This window comes from Gopherus flavomarginatus, chromosome 3 (genome assembly GCF_025201925.1).
Source record: "Gopherus flavomarginatus isolate rGopFla2 chromosome 3, rGopFla2.mat.asm, whole genome shotgun sequence".
Lineage (NCBI taxonomy): Eukaryota > Metazoa > Chordata > Testudines > Testudinidae > Gopherus > Gopherus flavomarginatus.
In genome coordinates this window covers 181,412,225-181,425,286 of record NC_066619.1, presented here as the reverse complement: position 1 = coordinate 181,425,286, position 13,062 = coordinate 181,412,225, and the positions used below count along the sequence as shown (strand labels likewise).

At 38.5% G+C, this 13,062-nt stretch overlaps 2 protein-coding genes across 10 annotated transcripts in view; one reads left to right on the top strand and one right to left on the bottom strand.

The window, feature by feature from the left end:
* Positions 1-13,062, top strand: part of SEC24D (SEC24 homolog D, COPII coat complex component) — a 91,386-nt gene that overhangs the window by 75,695 nt on the left and 2,629 nt on the right. For both annotated transcript variants that reach the window (XM_050946263.1, XM_050946262.1), the window contains exons 14-21: positions 2,268-2,384; positions 3,585-3,755; positions 4,691-4,787; positions 5,518-5,663; positions 8,511-8,649; positions 9,026-9,144; positions 11,241-11,420; positions 12,647-12,838. In XM_050946263.1, coding sequence (XP_050802220.1) covers positions 2,268-2,384; positions 3,585-3,755; positions 4,691-4,787; positions 5,518-5,663; positions 8,511-8,649; positions 9,026-9,144; positions 11,241-11,420; positions 12,647-12,838 — 1,161 coding nt within the window. The remainder of the gene's footprint in view (positions 1-2,267; positions 2,385-3,584; positions 3,756-4,690; positions 4,788-5,517; positions 5,664-8,510; positions 8,650-9,025; positions 9,145-11,240; positions 11,421-12,646; positions 12,839-13,062) is intronic.
* The window catches only part of METTL14 (methyltransferase 14, N6-adenosine-methyltransferase subunit), a 65,585-nt gene continuing 54,410 nt past the window's right edge, over positions 1,888-13,062 (bottom strand). For all 8 annotated transcript variants that reach the window (XM_050946532.1, XM_050946531.1, XM_050946537.1 and 5 more), the window contains one exon: positions 1,888-2,336. The gene's annotated coding sequence lies outside the window, so the exon portion shown is untranslated. The remainder of the gene's footprint in view (positions 2,337-13,062) is intronic.

Sequence of the window (13,062 nt, the reverse complement as noted above, 5' to 3'; positions counted from 1 at the left end):
ACTATCCACTCAGAATGCAGTTCTTGGTTTGTTTTTTGTAAAGTGCATACACCCTTGGCTGTATGTAGTACGTAGTCACCGCAATTGCAAGTATAATTTACGTGTGTAGTTACACACGTGTCTTTTTTTTATTTCTATTTTTAATCAGGAACTTTAATATCTAAACAAATCACAAAAAGGGCCATTATCATTTTGGTTTCCACTCCAGTGGGCAGTTTCAGTAGAAAGATGAAGGATTAAATAAATGTGGATTTATTACTTCTGGATAGAAATGTCAATTAAATTAGAGCAGGGTTGGGATACTTGTACTGTTGCTGCAGCTGCCGTTTTGGAATTGAGGACATGAGTCGGCAGGGTTGGCAATCTGGAGCTGTTGACAAATATCAAATTTTGTTAAAATTTTAAGCTTAAAAAAATTGAATAGAATTGCATTTACTTCATTCCTTAATTATAGGAATAAACCTTTCAAATGCATGTGTAGATAGATACTGGTAGTCTTGACTTTTCCATCTAGAAGTGTAATTTTTGATGCCAGGCATTTCCCTCAAGAATTCATTCATTCATTATTCTTAAATTAAATTAAACAAAAAAAAAAAGTGGCTCATGTGCATTGAATTAAATATTTTAGGACTTTTACCAAAAAAACTTTTAAAAATATTATGCATTTATGTATAAAAAATTAGAAAAATGCCAAATGGAATATACATCTGTCACAAGTGAAAGAAATAAACAAATATAAACTAGGTACAGGCACAAGAAAATTAGACACCTAGTAATGAATTCGCTTGATAACAAGATCAATCTGGACCCATCTGGAAACTTCTTGTGTACATTTATTCTGCAAGTCATCCTATTAGCCAAGTAGATTTTTTTCTTTGTGTTCCTATATCTGTAACATCCCACACTTTTTTCACATTCCGTTCACTTCAGTGCAGAACATTCCTATTAGAATCTAACTGCTGTTGTCCTGCCAGCTGTTAGCAATTATTAAAATTATCACACTGACTATCTTCAGAAACAGGTGAAATGGAAGCTTAGGTAAAATTTTGGCAGAAGATTAATGGTGGTGGTGGTGAGTTAGTTGAAGAATATAGAAAACTCCTAAATTCCTCAGTATGGTATGAGGTCATTTTCTTAAAATGTACCACCTATGCTAGATGCTGAATTAATGGACTTAGTGAAAGAGGGCCAGATCCTCATCTGGTATAAATCAGCATAGCTCCACTGAAGTCAGCATAGCTTTGCTAGCTTTCACCAGCTAAGGATCTGGCCCAATGTACACAGAAGCCCATATTGACTTCCCTACAACCTATGTGCATCTGGCCTGAGTTAGAAGGACCACCTAAAAGGGTTTGTGGGGTTTGTTGTTGTTTTTTTTTTTTTTCCAATTTCAGCATCCATTCAGTCTTTGGATTCTCTGCTGAGACTTCAGGGTGATAGCTTTGTGTGATGCCTGGGCAGCACAAGGTTTTTTCTGGCTAACAAGGTATATAAATGTACAGGATGAATACAAAGAATCTTTAAAAGTCTGAAACACCATAGCAACCCTTCTTTTAGCCTAACTCTTAAGTTTTGCTCATATATGAAGGTATCCCATGAGCAAAGTTAGTCTATTGTCTTCATACCCTTTAAAGATTCCTTGACTTCAGCCTGCGTGTTCATATACCGCCAGTGATCTAAGAAGAAAAAAAACACTCATTCCCTGCAACATATGATTTACATTTGAAGTTAATTATTTAAAAACCTCCAGATACATATGCATAACTTTAATTGATATTATAAAGTGGAGAAAAAAGAATTGAGAGGGGGCCAGCTTCTTCTGTCCTTGTTCACACACAACTCTGACTGCAGTGGGACTCACTTGTGCATAAGAACTACAGAACTCACTGTCTGTTTATCTTTTATTGCATCGTTATTTAACATTTATATTGCATGGGCATTAAAAAAAAATTAAATTGACAGCAGTCTGGTATATCTATTGTTAATTTTGTCCATCAAGACTAGATTCCTATGTAGAAATGACTGTAACACCACATATGACCAGACATATCTATGTTAGATTAAGCTATTTATGGATATTAAATTCCCAGTGACTTTCTTTTGGGATTTCGGTGCCATGAAGAGTTCAGTCTTGAAACAAATGGACAATTTAGCTTACGAGGATTTAGGAAAAGTTTACACCTTTGGTTACACAAATGCTTAAAAATTAGGTTCATTTGTTTATACTAGCAACAGAATAAAAGGTTGTTATGGTGTCTTTGTGACAGGCAGCAGAATGTGCTGGAAAGTTGTTTATCTTCCATTCTTCATTGCCGACTGCTGAAGCACCAGGGAAGCTGAAAAACAGAGATGACAAAAAACTGATCAATACAGATAAAGAGAAGGTATTTTCTATTTAGAGCTTACAATGAATTGAGAAGAAAATTGCACTGATTTTTGTTGTTAGGTTTCTTCGAAGACTGGAGTAATTTTCAATAGCTGCATATTAATTACTTCTTTTTATAAAATTTATTATGCTCCCATCATCCTGGTGCATGAGCTCTATCTAGTTAACACACATTAATGTCAATCCTAAGTCAACAACAAAGTGATACTGCCCTAAATCACCCCTCTCCACCATAAATGAAGCCTGCACAAGTAAAAAAGCCATTCACTTAACAAGGAATTTTGGTTACTGTTAGCTCAGTGCTTTCGTTCTCTAAAAACTTATGTGGAATCACAGCATTCTGAGGCTGTTTCTAGAGCAAAGATGACCAGATAGTGATTGGCATAAGTTTTAGAATCCCTGGCCTAGTTCTCCACCTTAAAAATTGAACTTCGGTGCTGTCTGTACTTGTCCTGGGCCCCTGTGAGACACTTCCTTTCTAAATGGCTGCGTGCGCACTGGGATCTGAGGCACCACAAGTCTCAGCTTCCACAATTTGGTAGGCTCTGGGAGTCAAAGGTTTCCACCCTCCATTGTGTACTAGGCTTCCAGGCAACACAAAAGGAATGTGTTCAGTATTAGGCCCCGAGTTCATTTTTTCATCTGAGACAGGCAAGGAAGGGGCATCATTTCAGTCGTCTTGGCCACAAAAAGAGGACATCAAGAAGCGGAGGAATGAAGCTGGAACTCGGACACTTTACCTGTGTCTTGCACCCTCCTATGACCAGACCATAGTCGTGCTTCCCTTTCACAGTGATATATGCACCTACATCCAATTGCGTATCCTTTCCATCACATCCCATCCAACTCTCTCTCACTTCTACACCTTCCAACAAACCCTGGTCTCCACACAAGTTTTGGTTGTGGCACCAGATACTGTGGCAAAAATGCCCCTGTGCTGGTTAGTATGGATCATCCTTCTCTCATTCGATTTCTGAGCAGGGCCTACACTTAGCTAAAAATCGAGGACCAAATTCTGCTCTGCTACATGCATGCAGCTGCCACTGACTTTAACTGCTTGAAAGCCACTGGTTTAATTGTATTAGCTGTGTCATTTTTAATTTTTCCAAGTAGCTGGTTGAATTTTGACATATCAAGAGTGTCTTAGATGATGTCCAAAGAGAAATTACCATGACTTTTTTTTTCCCATTCTCTGCAGATACTTTTCCAGCCACAGATGAATATTTATGAGTCCCTGGCCAGAGATTGTGTGGCTAATGGCTGCTGTGTGAATCTGTTCCTCTTCCCAAACCAGTATGTGGATGTAGCCTCCATGGGTCTTGTAACAATGTACACTGGAGGAACTCTTTACAAATACAACAATTTTCAGGTAAGTGCTAACAAATCCCTATCTGTCAGATTAGTTGCTAGGAATTTACTGTTTTCTTTCCATTATAAAGAAATGTCATGTCTAGTCTAGCATAAAAAATGAGTGAAGCTGTGGAGAGCTTGTGTCTCTCCTAGTGGACAGAATGCAAAACTTGGAACTGACAAGTCAAGCTCAAGTTTAAAGACTTTCAAAAACATCTTCAGTCTCTGAAATGAGCTGGTTACTATCTTAAAATTAACCTTGCTTACTTAAATACATTAAGACATTTGAATTCATTGACTTCTGAGAAGGTACAGCAATTATCATTGAACATCACAAATAGAAATGCTTATGACCAACAGGAAATGGACATCCTTTGGAGAAAAATGAGAATCTAATCATTTACTCAAAAAGTTGTGGGTGTTTCCCAGCCATGACAAGACTAACGTGCTCAGGATTCGTCTGTCCAGTAAAGCAGTTTACAGGGTGAAATTCATCCCAGTGTGGGGACCCACATTTGAGAATCTGTGCTCCAAACTGATCTGCACGTGTATTTTCTTGCTAACCAAGCAAGAAACACACAATGTACACAGTCCTGGCTGGAGCCTTAAAATGCATCCTCCAGACAGGGAATGTCAGTGCAGCAACTCAGTAGTAGTCAAGGGAATGCACCCTGTGAGTTAGGGTATCCCTTTTGGGAGTAGAGGAATTCTAAATGTCCGAGATTGTAGGAATGTTTACTGTTGAACTGGATTATCTTGCACATCTTCGTTTCTGTTCAAAGGGACATGCAGAATACTGCAGATGGCTCATGTTTAAAGAATACAAGTAATGAGGATGATGGTTTATATACACATCCATTTAAAAACAAACTTGTTTTAAAGACTGTGGCATTTTTTGCTGTTTGCTGCCATCCAGTGGTGGATGTCAGCTTTGGTTTTGATTTGTGTTTTTAGGTACATTCTGATGGTCCCCAATTCCTGAGTGACCTCAGGAAGGACATAGAAAAAAAAACAGGATTTGATGCAATCATGAGGGTTCGCACAAGTACAGGTAACAGTACCCTTTTGGAATGAGAATTAACTTGAGCGCACGTTTCAGTTTTACGTCACCATATTCATAGTTTCCTGGAGAAGAGAATTGTTGAGCAGTAACAAATCATATTATTTTCACAGAATCATAGAATATCAGGAATTTTGTACATGTTGTTTCTATGATGCCTCATATTATTTTACACCTTCAGGGGTACTTTGCTAGAAAGTAGAGGATGAGGTCTACATGCAAAAAATGTACATGCCTTTACATTTGAATATGCAGAGTTCTGCTTGTGCATGAAATTAATCTGCATATACAAATACAGATTCTGCTCATATTACACACACCTCAGGAGCTAGGTTTTTATATAAACTGCTTCTACAAACTGTTGTGCACCCACTTGTTCCCAGGGTTTTGTAAAATCCTCTGTTGTAGTGAAAACTTTTTTCAAACAACTATTCTACCTACAACTGTAGGTATTCCAGGACCAGCTTTAAATAGAGCGGGTGCTCAGAGGGGCACCAACTCTGCAACATTCCTTCCTTTACTCTGGCTCAGCTGCCAGATGAGAAGAGTCTTCTGTTACTATGCCTCTTTTTTGGCAGTGAAACCAGAAATGGCAGCCTACTATAGTACCTGGGGCCTCCCAGATATTGAGGTCACTCTAGTTCCACTCTCATCCTGCAAAGCATATTGAACATCAATAAAAAATGGGTCACTTTAAAAAAAAATTATCATCTGCCTCCAGGTTTCAGGGCCACTGACTTCTTTGGTGCCATTTACATGAATAACACCACAGATGTAGAGATGGCAGCAGTAGACTGTGACAAAGCAATAACAGTGGAGTTCAAGCATGATGACAAACTGAATGAAGACAGTGGAGCCTTAATTCAGGTGACAAATGTTAGATCTATGTCATTCATTAAATAATGTGCAAGATTTATTTTTCAGTAATAAAAAAATACCTCCCCCTCATGGGGTGGATATGACCTGAGCCAGGCATAATTTATACAAATTCAGCACAGTCTTGCCAGTGATGTGCTGCCAATTAAGGTTCACAGGAATGTTTTAATGAACAACATAGTAGTAGTAATGCTATTCCTATACACCTTAAGTAGAGAAGGTAGAATCTGACCATAAGTGATTGGCCTAAGGTCATGCAAGTAGTCTGTGGCAAACCCACATCTGGGTCCTAGACCTCTGCTGTAGCCATCATCTGAATGTAAGTATGACCACCCATTAGGAACTACAGTCTTTCCATCAGACTCACAGCCACCTGGCATCTTGTTGCAGAACACCATAATTGGCTGGCCCATAAAACTCAAAGTTCTTGCAGCCATCTGTCAAGTCATTTCCTCACATGAGGCCAGGGAATTAAGTTCCCCATAAACTTCTGCCAGTGCACCATCCATGGACTCTTAGCAAACACTTCCCAACATGTCAACTTGCCTAGTAGTTGTGGGCATGAATGGGGACTCAGTTGAAATTTCTGAAATCCATTTCATGTTTGACTCCAAAGGTGAATCTCAGGGTATGAACCCATTACTGTGCCAACACTGTACTCACGTCTACGTTTGTTTCTCGTTTTAATACACCTCTACCCTGATATAACGATGTCCTCGGGAGCCAAAAAATCTTACTGCGTTATAGGTGAAACTGCGTTATATCAAACTTGCTTTGATCCGCCAGAGTGTGCAGCCCCTTAAAGAAACCCTTACAGAAATAAATGACCCTTGGACTAGGAGAGTATAATCTCCCAAACTGGATTTAAAATAAATTATGTGGAAACATTATTAAAAATCAGGAACTATTTGTAAACACACACAAACATTGGGTCAACTTCACTCAAGATACTGAGTTTCTTTGTTATTTCTCCATTGGCAATGGTAGGGTTTAGTCCTACTTTTTCCCTAGAGAAGAAGCTCAGAGCACCTCCCCAGTGCCTGGGATCCCCCATTAGCCACAAGCATTGGGCATCCACGTGGAAACCTTCTGCCCAAGCTTCCAACTGCCTGCATCGCAACTCCTGTAGGAACCATGTTTACCAGGGACTCTGCTCACCATGAAATTGCATATAGTGCCCCCTCTCCTGCTCACAGAGTGGTCCTACAGCACAGTGGTGGAAGTTGAACAGGGTTATATTGCAAGTTGGGTTTTTTTGTTGTTGTGTGTAGTCTAGCCCTCCTGTTAAACCCTATCCGCTTGCAAGACCATGCCTGACCTAGTCTCAGAGGAGCCCTGTGGAGCCTCCCATGACAGAAGGGACAACAGATTGGGGGTAATTGGGAAGCATGTTCTGGAGATGTAGGACTTCCTCCCTGCCTGGATCTGCAGGCATTCATGGAAGTGGAGGAGGATGGGAATCCCTGTCAGGAGCCAATGGATGCACGTGAAATTAAATAGTTGTGAGTGCTCTGCTAGCCAAGGCTGATACCATCGCTGTTTACGCTTTAACACCAAAGTTAATATCTGTTCCCAATAATCTATCAATGGGGGTATTCTTGGAAGTTTAGATTTAAAAGCTGATTAGGGTTCAGAATTTTCTGCCTTTAAACTTATTGGCGATGCCTGTTATAAGTTACATTCCTTAGATGGATGTATCCCCCAGTGTTATCAATAAGAAATTGTCACCAATTATTATAGCTGCTTATTCATGACTTCCCTTTTTAACCCCAGAAAATGTGATCGCTTATGATCTCCAAAGCTAAACCACAAGATTACCTAAACTATGGGTTTTTTTTTTTTTGCAGTTTTCCTTTTGTCATGCTCCTAGAAATATAATGTATGACTAAGTAGTTTATTCATGGGTAAATACAGTTCCATAAAACATAACAGGCCTTGTATGAAGTAATTTCCTAGGGCCATGATACAATATTGACATTGGATGTACATTCCTTGTAGACTTTAATTTTACATCTCCATTTCAAATGGGAACTGTTCATAAAGGGTCTAATCCAAGCACATTGAAGTCAATGCAGTTTTTCCGTTTACTTTAGTGGGCTTTGGATCAGGCCCATAAAGAACAAAATGGTGAGAATTTCATTCATATTGGTGCATTGTGAAAAGCATTACAAGGTACAATATCCTGATTAATATGATGCAGGAAACGTATTTGCCAAAATAGAATCAGATTCCAGTGCAGTAAATCAGAATGATAAAAATTTCTCAAGTGTTAGAGAACACTTTAACTTTTTGAGATTCTTATTAATCTTTTCCTCATTCTTTTCTTTCCTCCCCTTTTTTTATCATGTGATGACAGCAATAACGTGATGTGTTGAATAGTTGTCAGATAGCTTCTGCCCATTTTGTGGCATGTATTCCTTTACAGTTACTTGCTGAAATGTTTTCTTTAATAAAGTTTTTTCAAAATTTAAACAGTTAAAATCTTGTGACTTTCTAAAACAAAGTTGCTGCCAGTTCTTGCTGTTTTCCAATGATGTCATCTGTCTGTGGCGCCATGAGAGCAGCAAGCTTTTTAATCACTCATGTTGTTGTGTAAATTTTAAGATTAGTTGCTTCTATGATGGGTTTACACAAGTGTATTTACATTATGAATGCTGAGTAAATTGCTTGTATAGCTCATTAACATTTGAGTGTTGCTAGTCCAGCCTTGCATAAAGCATCGATTATTGCTGTTGTATGCTGAAAGTGCCGAAGACCAGTCGGTGGTGGGTTTTTTTTTGTTTTATACTAAAATAAAGTTATCTGTGGTAAAAACTAGAACTTCTCTTATCATTGCAGTGTGCTGTACTTTACACTTCGATAAGTGGGCAAAGACGACTCCGCGTACACAATATTGGCTTAAACTGTAGTTCCCAGTTAGCAGATCTCTACAAGAGTTGTGAAACTGATGCACTTATAAACTTCTTTGCTAAATCAGGTAAATTTATGGACTGCCCCTTATTTTTGTTTTAGAAAAAAATATATACATACAGAGCATGATTCTCCTCTAACTTACACTGGTGCAAATCTGGAGTTACACCAGTGTAAAACAGAGAAGAGGTTCAGGGCCATATATTTTCTAAGCAGCAGATACAGCTGTTTGTATCTTGAATATACCTAGACAAAGTTCTTAAATATTGCTGAATATTATTTGTAAGACAGGCAGCTGAAACAGATACTGAGTTAAAATAGCTGCAGAAATAAGTTTACTTTCTTTAATATTACATGCAGGTTAAATATGCGCCTCTGAAACAAAGTTTTTTTTTATGTCTGATTAACTTTAGGATGATCTTTTCTTTATTCTTTATTTGTAGCTTTCAAAGCCATTCTAAGCCAGCCCTTGAAGACAATCAGAGAGATCCTGGTGAGTCAGACTGCTCGTATGTTGGCATGTTACAGAAAGAATTGTGCCAGTCCATCTGCAGTAAGCCAGGTAAGATCCAGCCCAAGGAAAATGTTCCATATTAGAGTTTGTACCTAAGATAAATAACTAGCATTGCAAAAGCAGTGATGCCACAAATGAAAATTTCAGAGCACGATTTAATTTCCTTTCGTTCTCCATAAGGAGTTCTTTTTTTAAGAAAGGTAAAAAGGCAGTGATGGGCTTTAAATAAGAGTTCTGAACGTGCATGGTATTTCTCATTATATCAGCTATTTATGACTTATTACAACAATCTGTAACCTACTAACTCCTCTTTTTGTCCTATGACTACAGGGGTGTTAACAGGCCACTTCACCTTGAATGGTCCCTTAGAACATGTGCTAAATGTTTGACTTCCTATTTAGCTGTGACACACTAAGTACCTTCCCCAGTCCTGAAGAACAGCTCTATGTAGCTGAAAAGCCTGTCTCTCTTACCATGTCCTCATGTATTTAGCAGATGGTAATGCTAACCACAGAGCAATATATAGATGAGAAGGGAAGTGCATTCCCTAGCTTGGGAGTTCTTCAGTGTTGCTAGCCAAGGAGCAGCTAGTCTAAAAAGGGTTTTCCCCGGCACCTTATACCAATAAAACACTGATGGCACATTGCTTGTTTATAGTTGCCAGCAAGATTTTAGTACCAGTGCAGTAACCAACCACACTCTGGAGTTGAATCCAGGTTAAATGACAAGCTACTTTAACTTGTAAAGAGAAGGGTCATGCTTTTCACAGTACTCTGTGGTGTTCTACTCTGAAGGTAAAGTAGAACCATAGGACTGGAAGGGTCCAGAGGTCTAGTCCAGTCTCCTGCATTAATGGCAGGACTAAATATTATCTTGACCATCTCTGACAGGTGTTTGACCAACTTGCTCTTAAAAATCCTCAATGATGCCAATTCCACCACCTCCCCAGGCAATTTATTCCAGTGCTTAACCACTGACAGTTAGGAAGTTTTTCCTAATGTCCAACCTAAACTGCCCTTGCTGCAATTTAAGCCCATTGCTGCTTGTCCTATCCTCAGAGGTTAAGAGCAATTCTTCTCCCTCCTCCTCATAACAACCTTTTGTGTACTTGAAAACTTATCATGGCCTCTCTGTCCTCTTTTTTTCAGACTAAAACCCATTTTTTTCAATCTTCCCCCATAGGTCATGTTTTCTAGACCTTTAATCATTTTTGTTGCTCTTCTCTGGACTTTCTCCAGTTTGTCCACATCTTTCCTGAAATGTGGTGCCCAGAACTGGACTCTATATTCCAGTTGAGGCCTGATCAGTATGTGATAGTCACTAATCACTACGTAATCAGTAGTGATTAGGCAGGACATGTGAGGCAGCTTGTTTGCTTTAAATGCTTTTTATGTATAATAGTAGCTTCAGGATATCTATGCCTCTACAGCATGGTCCAGTGGAGAAGGCACAGAACTGGGGCTTTGAGACCTGGGTGACCTTAGGCAAGTCACTTAATAGGTCTGTGCCTCAGTTTTTCCATCTAAAACTGGGTATTCTATTACACTTCATCTCAGGGTTACATAATTAACATAGTTTTGTTTCCTTCCTTGAGGTGGAACCTAGCAATTTAACTGACTGCTGATTACACTCAGTAATAAGATTTATAATTGTTGGTTTATTTATTCAGGTTAGGTAACTGTGCTGATTTATACATTAAGAGTGTTTGTAACCACACTGGCATTTTAAATGTTTTAAACCAATTTAGAACAGGCTGATGTTTTATTCTGAGCATCACATTTTCGTACAAGTACACCAAATACTGCATTCTGTGACGAAGTGCACATTAGAATAACATCCTGCTCATATTACCCACTCACCTTTTGGCCTGTTTATGATTGATGTAATATTGTTCTACATCCTTCACTTTCAAAATTTGAGGGGGGGCGGGGAAGAGAGCTGAAGTAACTTCTACAACATTTTGTTAGTGCTTATTTACTGATTCCAAATACTACTTTGCAAGCAGCTGCTTCAAATAGTCCTGAGTCAGCTAGAATAGCACAAAAATTATATTTCATAAATGGTAAAAAATAGTATATGTAAAAGAAGCTTATAAACCCAATAGTAGATTGAGTATATTAAATAACAAGATCTTTGTCTTTCAGCTTATCCTTCCTGATGCAATGAAGGTGCTACCAGTTTATATTAATTGTTTATTAAAAAGTTGCGTGCTAGTTGGCAGACCAGAAATTCCAACAGATGAAAGAGCTTATCATAGGCAGTTGGTCATGTCTATGGATGTTGCTGACACCCAGTTGTTTTTCTATCCACAGCTTCTGCCAATTGTAAGTATACATTTGAAGTGTCTTTTCTAGTGGGGAAACACTATTTTTACAGATTTTTCAGTGTAAGTGGCTCAGACATGCAGAATTAAATTGTCTGACCATGTATATGTGCACACATGCAGAGGGTTCTTTATACAGTATATTAAGTGATCCCATGTTGTAGTTACTTTCTTGCCTTTGTCTAGTCTTCAGCTGATCAAGCAGATTGAAATTTCAGTCAGATGAAAATGTCTTGAGAAAGTTACTGACCAGAATAAATAACTACATAGCTATAAACGCCAGTCTCACTGCTATCTGTATATGCATAGATACAATCACTTTGGCCCAAATGTTTAGATAGATTGTTTCCTTCATGCTATTTATTTATTTCTTCTAAATGTCAGTATTAAAGGATGCTAACACAGTTGATTAACAGCTTTAATTCAGGATTTTTTTAAAATTCCGATAGAGGTAGCGAAACATGACTATCATTCCACTTATGCACAGGACACGTAGTTGTCTTTCAGAAATAATTATTATTAAGGGTGGCTTAATAGAAAGTAACTATAGTAACAATTTATAAGAAGTTTTTTCTCTCTTTTCACTTTGCGAATCTGAAAGCACTTTGAAGGACACAATAGGGGAACACTGACTACACAAACAGCAAGAGGTGAAGATCTCTTTTTAAAGATGCATTTCAAAGCCATAAGAATAGGCAGGTGGTAGGTAGTACAGCTTCTAAGCTGAAACTGACTAGATTATGTTTATGTAAAGGGCAGCTCTATTCTGAAAAGCAGCTATATTAAAAAAGGTGACAATAATAAGTTTTTACCCCTGTCAGCTCTGCAGAGGCATTACAACTGAGTGTGAGAGCTGAGTACTTTTCTTGCTTGCAAATCATTCACAGGATTGTTAACTAAATTCCCATCATAACTGTGCAACCCAGTTGTGTCTGATTAATCAATGTAGTACAGGTAAAATTTAGCAAATCCTTTGGCATGCAGAATCTTAGGGGAGGTGATGTGTGAGTTAAAGAACACAGCCTGACTTCAAAAACTTATGAATTGAGCAAATGAGATGCAATAAAGTAACTATGTAAAAAGGGCATTTGAGGGTCATTTTTCAGAGTGTAACTCCCCATTTAGCAATAGACCTTGAAGCTTCCGTATGATATTTTTAAATTTAGCTATACTAAATTTACTAAGAGACTAACTGAATTCATACGCTATTTTCCCCTTGTCCTGCAGCACACTATAGATGTAAAGAGCGATGCGTTCCCCACTGCTGTCCGTTGCTCAGAGGAACGTCTGTCTGAAGGCGGAGTATTCTTCTTGGCAAATGGGCTAAATATGTTCTTGTGGCTAGGAGTCAGCGCCCCACCAGAGCTTATTCAAGGGATCTTTAATGTGCCGTCCTTTGCACATATCAGCACAGAGGCTGTGAGTATATTGTGGGCAAGATGGAACTGGGCTGACAAAACTTGATTTCTGTGTAAGTGGGAAGTCATTCTGTTTGGAAATTAATTTCTAAACAAATAAGTTACACAACTGAGGCCACAAATTTGGATTGTAAGAAGAATGTAGGTAATTTAAGCAGCAGAGTCCTGTGGCACCTTATAGACTAACACAGCTACCCCTCTGATAGGTAGTTTAAGATTCTCTCT